The following is an 8,089-nucleotide window of genomic DNA, read 5'->3' as shown; positions in this document are numbered from 1 at the left end:
AGTTGTCTTGTTGTTACTTATATTAGGCCTATTTTGTGTATATGCCAAAACCTTGGCCAATTATTAAGTAATAAAAAAATATTAGGCTAACATTGACATCACTTATAAAAAATAATTTCTTAAAACTCATACATATTTGCCTTAGCCCTGGTAGAAAAATAATTGCACAGTGCCTGGTTCCATACCCATACCATCAATGGGATTTATGCATTGGTTGCTATGTAAATGAGATGTTACATCTACAGCATGTTCTTTAATTTGTTTGTTATCAGAAAATCATGCACCAAAACTTAAAAACAAAAAATGCACCAAAAATTATGTAAATCTGCCTGTTTAGTTAAATCTGGCCTTAAATGTATACATAAAAATATTTTTTTAATTAATTACATCTATTTATAAGTATCTATGTATAAAACATCTACTGCATCAGTATTATTTTATTACTGAAAAATAATAACCTTTTTATATATAAAAGATTGGCGATCATTTTACTGTGTACATTGGCAAAAATAATGACATCATGACAGGCCAGGTTAACCTAACCTCTGGAGATATTTTTGTTCAAATAACCAAGTCTTAACCTGTGTGCAGTTTTTTTTTTTACTTGTTTAAAGACTTATGTTAATAATTAATTTAAGAACTAATACTTGGTCAGCAAGAAAATCACTATAAAAGACCCGATACTCTCAAAAGTTCTTCACAAACCACCAGCCATGAGAGCTGTTGTGCTTGCCTTGACTGTAGCCCTCGTGGGTAAGTCAAATATATATGTATTTTTAAATTCTTTATCTCTCTAGGAAAGCTTTAAAAATTGTATCTAAAAACCCTTTTTTTTTTTTCAGCATGTCAACAATTCAACCTTGGTAAGTAATATAAATGGCAAACAGGTATTAGGTTGTAATTGCTTGAAAGTAATGAAATTTACAACAAAATCCACTAAAAAACAATGCATTCATTCCAGTTCCTGAGTTTGCCCATGATAAGACCTATGTGTACAAGTATGAGGCTCTGCTTTTGGGAGGTCTTCCTCAAGAAGGTCTGGCCAGAGCAGGTATTAAAGTCAGCAGCAAGGTTCTCATCAGTGCCACGACAGAGAATACCTACCTGATGAAGGTAATGACTATTACGAACAGAGAAATATTTTGAAGCAACACTTAATAAGCAATGGCTGTTAAAAGCAATTATATTTCTCTTACAGCTTATGGATCCTCTACTCTACGAGTATGCTGGCACTTGGCCCAAGGATCCATTTGTTCCTGCTACTAAGCTCACCTCAGCACTGGCTGCTCAGCTTCAGATTCCCATCAAGTTTGAGTATGCTAATGGTGTGGTTGGCAAGGTTTTTGCCCCAGCAGGAGTCTCTCCTACAGTCATGAACTTGCACAGAGGTATCCTCAACATCCTTCAGCTCAACCTCAAGAAGACCCAGAACATCTACGAGATGCAAGAGGTGAGAAAATTTCCTTAGGACAATTCTGAGGTGTTTTGAGTTCTGCAATCTTATCGTTTGACTTATTCCTCAAGGCTGGAGCTCAGGGAGTGTGCAGAACACACTATGTCATCAATGAGGATCCAAAGGCCAACCACATTATTGTGACAAAGTCTAAAGATCTGAGCCACTGCCAGGAGAGAATCATGAAGGATGTTGGCTTGGCATACACTGAGAGGTGTGCTGAATGCACAGAGGTAATAAGGACTGGATAGCAGTCACTTTATAGAATTCAGAAATTTACCCAATTTAAATGTCAAGACTCAAATAACTTAACTTTCTCTCAACAGAGGGTCAAGAGTCTGATTGAAACTGCAACTTATAACTACATCATGAAACCAGCTGACAATGGTGCACTGATCGCTGAGGCAACAGTTGAGGAAGTGTATCAGTTCTCACCCTTCAATGAGATTCATGGTGCTGCAATGATGGAAGCAAAGTATGATTGAGTGATTATTGAGATCTCATTTTTTAATGCAAAGTAACAACACTCTAGACACATTCAACTAGAAAATTAAGTCAAAGTTTCAAAATTAATGATTTGTTTCAGACAAACCTTGGCTTTTGTTGAGATTGAGAAGACCCCTGTCGTTCCAATCAAAGCTGATTACATGCCCCGTGGATCCCTGCAGTACGAGTTTGCAACTGAGATTCTTCAGACCCCCCTTCAACTCATGAAGATCAGTGATGCACCTGCCCAGGTATAATTCACAGCATAAAATGCTTAATTTCTTAGTTAATGCACTTGATATATGATCCTTTTTGTAATTTTCCTAGATTGTCGAGGTCCTGAAGCACTTGGTTTCAAACAATAAAGACATGGTCCATGATGATGCTCCATTCAAGTTTGTTCAGCTTGTCCAGCTCTTGCGTGTTGCCTCCTTGGAGAAAATTGAGGCTATCTGGTCTCAGTTCAAGGACAAACCAGTTTACAGGTACAAGTTGTAAGCAATACTTTAATATAGTTTGAGCACAATTTGTTATTGTGCATATATTTTAAACAATGAATGTATTAGGCGCTGGCTTCTGGATGCTCTTCCTGCTGTTGGTACACCAGTCATTATAAAATTCATCAAGGAGAAGTTCCTGGCTGGTGAATTTACCACTCCCGAGTTCATTCAGACTCTTGTGATTGCTCTGCAAATGGTCACTGCTGATCCTGAAACCATTAAAATGACAGCTGTGGGTATATCTTAGTGCTGTTCATCAAATATACTAAACAATAATCAAACTGTATTCAAAGGGCTTGCATCAAATTAATATTTTTATGTATCCCACTGAACAGAGTTTGGCTACTCATGAGAAATTTGCCACAATCCCAGCTCTGCGTGAAGTTGTCATGCTTGGATATGGTTCCCTGATTGCCAAATACTGTGTTGCAGTTCCCACTTGCCCTGCTGAGCTCCTCAGGGTAAAAAACATCTAGTAAATAAAAACTTATACAATTAAATTGTTCTTCACAAGTCTAATTTGTATGCATCTCAAACTCCTCAGCCCATCCACGAGATCGCCACAGAGGCCATTTCTAAGAATGACATTCCTGAAATCACTTTGGCTCTGAAAGTTATGGGCAATGCTGGTCACCCTTCAAGTCTTAAGCCAATCATGAAGCTCCTTCCTGGACTGAGAACTGCAGCTAATGCTTTGCCCATTAGAGTCCAGGTTGATGCCATCTTGGCCCTGAGAAACATTGCTAAGAAAGAGCCCAAACTGGTAAGATTCAGGTATTTTAGATATGAACTGCTGTAAATGTTATGCATGTTTTCTTCCAATGAAAAAAACTTTGTTTCCTGTATCAGGTTCAGCCTGTTGCCCTGCAGCTTGTTTTGGACAGAGCTCTCCACCCCGAGGTGCGCATGGTTGCTTGTATTGTGCTGTTTGAGGCTGAGCCTTCAGTGGCACTTGTCTCTAGTCTTGCTGGAGCTCTAAGGATTGAGCCAAACATGCATGTTGCAAGCTTTGCCTATTCCCACATCAAGTCCTTGACCAGAATCACTGCTCCTGATATGGCATCTGTGTAAGAAAAGCCAATATATTTCAGTTTTGTGTTTTTACATTAAATTCTCCATGTTTTTCACACTTTACACATGAAACGAGTACAAGCCTAGGTAATCATGGCTATTTATTTTCAGTGCTGGTGCAGCTAATGTTGCAATCAAGCTTATGAGCCGCAAACTGGACAGACTTAACTACCGTTACAGCAGAGCTTTTCAGATGGACTATTATTATAGTAAGAATTTCTAATTTCTTAAGAGCTAAGAAATTATATCGGATGTTTCTTAAACTGCATTAAAATTTGTCTGACATACAGTATTGCAAATTTATTCTTTAAATGTATCTTTTAAATTTGTCCATTAAGCTCCTCTTATGATTGGAGCTGCTGGTAGTGCCTATATGATCAATGATGCTGCCACCATCCTGCCCAGAGCTGTTGTAGCTAAAGCTCGTGCTTACCTGGCTGGAGCTGCTGCTGATGTTATTGAGGTGAACCATCTAAAATTTCCTTACTAGATATTTGACTTACTATTTAAATCAATTTTAAAATGCATCACTAAATTGTTCCTCTAAAACAGTTTGGTGTGAGAACTGGAGGAATCCATGAAGCTCTCCTAAAATCTCCTGCTGCAGATGAAAGTGCTGACCGTATCACAAAGATTAAGCGTACACTGAGAGCAGTAAGTTTTTTTTATGTCCATAGTATCTTAATTTTACACTTTAATTATAAAATTGAAAAAGAAAAAACTGACTTAAAAATGATTTGTTTCTTCAAGCTCACAAACTGGAAGGCTTTGCCAACCGATAAACCACTAGCATCAGCCTATCTCAAAGTATTTGGACAAGAAGTGGCTTATGTCAACTTTGACAAGACCATCATTGAAGAAGCCATACCGGTATTGTGTTGTCATTTATCTCTTCCTACCATATGCTTGAAGTCTAAGAACTTGAACTGTGACTGATACTCACAATTGGAATTAAGCTTCTAATAAACACTTTCTTCAGATGGCTACTGGACCCAAACCACGTGCACTGCTGAAGGAGGCTCTTAAAGCTTTGCAGGAAGGAGTTGCCTTCCAGTATGCTAAACCTTTGCTTGCAGCTGAAGTGCGTCGCATCTTGCCAACTGCAGTTGGTGTGCCCATGGAGTTCAGTTGGTACACTGCTGCAGTTGCTGCTGCAAGTGTCAATGGTACGGCTATGCCTTTGAATTTCCATATCTTATTTTCCAATATATGGGGGTCACTTCTTAGGTTTAATGTTGTTCTGTTGATTATTTTAGTTCAGGCCACCATTACACCTGCTCTCCCTGAGAAATTGGAGTCCATGACTTATGAGCAACTAAAGAAGACTGATGTTCAGTTCCAAGCTGAAGCTAGACCAAGGTACAGTTTTACAGCTAAATTCATTCAGATGAGATTTAATGTACACAAAAACAATTCTACAAAGAATCTCCTTATTGTCTTATTTCAGTGTTGCTCTCCAGACATTTGCTGTGATGGGAGTTAACACTGCCTTCATCCAAGCTGCTGTTATGGCAAGAGGAAAGATCCGTACAATTGCACCCGGAAAAGTGGCAGCAAGAGCAGACATTCTCAAGGGCAACTACAAGGTGGAGGCTCTGCCTGTTGAACTTCCTGAACACATTGCTTCTGCAAGGTAATGACATATCTGTAACAATATTTTTGTTGTTGTTAACACCCTTTCATGAAATTATTAATAACTATCATGCTCTCACAGCTTTGAGACTTATGCCGTGGTCAGAAACATTGAAGATCACAGTGCTGAAAGGTCTGTTCCCCTGGTACCTGAATTGTCTCTGCAAAACTCCCAGGCATCTTATGCTGGTGATTTGGTAGGCTTTGAATGCACACATAGACATATGGAAACATGTAGACATTTGTTTCAAACTACAAAGTGTAAATATGTTTTTTTCTTCTTCTTTTCAGTCATCTGAGATGTCATCTGTTGCTTCAGTAAGAGCTCCTGCTCCATTTGACAGAACCCTCTGTTATGCTGTCCCATACATTGAAATCAAGGGATGTGTTGAGGTGCACTCTCACAATGCTGCTTTTATCAGAAATTCCACTCTTTTCTACATAATTGGACACCACTCAGTCCGTGCTGCAGTGGCAAGAGGTAAGACAACAACATTAATAAAACTTGTTTTTATTTTTTCAGATAAAACTTAAATAATTTGTTTGTTGTTCTGGCTGTAGCTGAAGGTCCTGCAGTTGAAAGACTGGAGTTTGAAGTTCAAGTTGGTCCTAGAGCTGCTGAGAGGCTTGTTAAGCAAATCAACATCATTGATGATGATACTCCAGAAGGACAGGCTTTCTTGTTGAAACTGAGGGAAATCCTGGACACTGAAGCTAAAAATGCACCTGTTTCTTCTGAAAGCAGCAGCAGTCGTAACAGTCGCAGCAGCAGCAGCCGCAGCACCAGCACTAGCGCCAGCTCAAGCTCAAGCTCAAGTTCAAGTTCAAGCTCAAGCTCCTCTATGTCCAGCTCTCGTATGTCTAAGGTAAAAACACTTAAAGTTCTGTATTATTCAAGTAGCCAAAATGCATCTGAAAATTCTAAACATGGCACTGCAGTGGCGCAGTAGTTAGTGCTGTCGCCTCACAGCAAGAAGATTGCTGGATCACTGGTTTGAGCCTCGGCTGGGTTTCTGTGTGGGGTTTGCATGTTCTCCCTGCTTTCGCATGGATTTCCTCCGGGTGCTCCGGTTTTCCCCACAGTCCAAAGACATGCAGTACAGGTGAATTGGGTAGGCTAAATTGTCCGTAGTGTATGAATGTGTGTGAATGAGTGTGTGTGAATGTTTCCAAGAGATGGGTTGCGGCCGGAAAGGCATACGCTGTGTAAAAACGTGCTGGATAAGTTGGCAGTTCATTCCGCTGTGGCGACCCCGGATTAATAAAGGGATTAAGCTGAAAAGAAAATGAATGAATGAATTCTAAACATTTTTTTTCAGACTGCAACCATCATTGAGCCTTTCAGGAAATTCCACAAAGATCGGGTAACATTAATAAACCTATAATTATATTATAATTACTTTTTTTTCTTTTCCAAAACTTATAAAATGTTTTGCTTGCAGTACTTGGCACACCATAGCGCCACAAAGGATACTAGCAGTGGAAGTGCTGCAGCTAGCTTTGAACAAATGCAGAAACAGGTTAGTCTCAGCTATTTGCCCCTGAAGCAAACCCAAATATGAAATATGCCAAACTTCATGTTTTACGTTTTATCCTTTCAGAATAGATTCCTTGGAAATGATATTCCACCTGTTTTTGCTATCATCGCCCGTGCTGTTAGAGCTGACCAGAAGCTTCTGGGCTACCAACTGGCTGCTTACTTTGACAAACCAACTGCAAGAGTGCAACTGATAGTTTCCTCCATTGCTGAAAACGACAACATGAAGATCTGTGCTGATGGTGCTCTGTTGAGCAAGCACAAAGTTACTGTAAGACATTTGGAAAAATTAATTTCTCAATTTCAGTACCTTTGGTATGCTTTGAACAAAAATGTTCTTTTCAGGGCAAGTTTTCTTGGGGTGCGGAGTGCAAACAGTATGCAGTCTTTGCTAAAGCTGAAGCTGGTGTCCTGGGTGAATTCCCTGCTGCACGTCTAGAAGTGGAATGGGAGAGACTGCCAATAATTGTCACCACCTATGCCAAAAAGTAATATTTATCAGCACTGAACAACACATTTATAATGTACAAAATGCTAGTGCTTTAATTATCTGCTCTTCTTTGTTCTTGCCCTTGCAATTAGGCTGGGTAAACACATCCTTACAGCAGCTTACGACACAGGATTCAGGTTTGAACAAGCAACGAACAGCGAGAAAGAGATTGAACTGACTGCAGCCTTGCCATCTCAGAGGTCCTTGAATATCATTGCTAGGATTCCAGAGGTGATATTGTTTTTCTCTAATCTGAAATCATACAAAGGTATATTAAGAAAATACAACTAACTCTTTTGATTTGTTTCTCTAGATCACAATGTCAAAAAGGGATATTTATCTTCCTGTCGCTGTTCCCATCAATCCAGACGGAACTTTTTCCATTGAGACCTATGAAGACTTTCTCGCCTGGATCCAGAAATATATCAAGGAGGAATAAGAAATGAATTATATTCTAAATTTCCACAAGAAAATATGGCCTATGTTCATGTGGAATTTTGACATTTTAATTAGACCACTGCTGTACTGCAATTAACAATAAATTTCCTGCAAGTTAATTTGTGAATTGTTTTTATTTGTGATGTTATTAAGGTTTAGTGATCTTTTAGTAAAAAAAAATCCATGTAATAATAGAAATACTCAACACATTATTAAGTAAAAGTTGACTGCACATTACTATTAATTAAAAAAGAGTAAAACTAAGATAAAAATGAATTAAAATTGTGTATGCATAAAAATTAGTAGTAGGAGTATTAGCAGTGTGCATTGCTGCTCATTTTCCTGTCAGAAAGAATTACGTCACTGTTAACTAACAAGATTAGAATGTTACTTAAAAACTAAATTAGATTTAAAAGTAAATAGGATATCACCATTAACAGATTATAAGTTTTGACATGTTATTATTATGCAATGTATTATGC

The 8,089-nt window shown here is 38.5% G+C and overlaps 1 protein-coding gene across 2 annotated transcripts; it reads left to right on the top strand.

Annotated features, from left to right (window-relative positions):
• Nucleotides 1-699: 699 nt before the first annotated feature.
• On the top strand, nt 700-7,726 carry LOC141380276 (vitellogenin-like). 2 transcript variants are annotated; one of them, XM_068216463.2, is made up of 28 exons: nt 700-753; nt 843-863; nt 962-1,113; nt 1,199-1,450; nt 1,525-1,686; nt 1,780-1,928; nt 2,040-2,190; nt 2,267-2,424; nt 2,506-2,671; nt 2,775-2,900; nt 2,984-3,202; nt 3,289-3,506; nt 3,622-3,719; nt 3,849-3,973; nt 4,063-4,164; nt 4,261-4,380; nt 4,490-4,676; nt 4,767-4,869; nt 4,958-5,143; nt 5,225-5,339; nt 5,434-5,623; nt 5,704-6,008; nt 6,462-6,506; nt 6,585-6,662; nt 6,744-6,950; nt 7,025-7,167; nt 7,262-7,400; nt 7,483-7,726. In XM_068216463.2, the coding sequence occupies exons 1-28, from the start codon at nt 714-716 to the stop codon at nt 7,606-7,608; spliced, it is 4,083 nt and encodes a 1,360-aa protein (XP_068072564.2). In that variant the 5' UTR covers nt 700-713; the 3' UTR covers nt 7,609-7,726. The 2 variants fall into 2 exon arrangements, with proteins under 2 accessions (XP_068072564.2, XP_073793814.1); XM_073937713.1 differs by lacking the exon at nt 6,462-6,506.
• The last annotated feature ends 363 nt before the right edge of the window (nt 7,727-8,089 follow it).

Source organism: Danio rerio, chromosome 22 (assembly GCF_049306965.1).
Source record: "Danio rerio strain Tuebingen ecotype United States chromosome 22, GRCz12tu, whole genome shotgun sequence".
Lineage (NCBI taxonomy): Eukaryota > Metazoa > Chordata > Actinopteri > Cypriniformes > Danionidae > Danio > Danio rerio.
This window is presented reverse-complemented; position numbering and strand designations above follow the sequence as displayed.

Bases quoted from the DNA above. Each gene is read 5' to 3' on its own strand.
- LOC141380276 (XM_068216463.2), top strand. From the start codon at position 714: ATGAGAGCTGTTGTGCTTGCCTTGACTGTAGCCCTCGTGG. The intron at 2,425-2,505 runs GTACAAGTTGTA...TGAATGTATTAG, and splicing joins AAGGACAAACCAGTTTACAG to GCGCTGGCTTCTGGATGCTC. The intron at 3,974-4,062 runs GTGAACCATCTA...CCTCTAAAACAG, and splicing joins CTGCTGCTGATGTTATTGAG to TTTGGTGTGAGAACTGGAGG.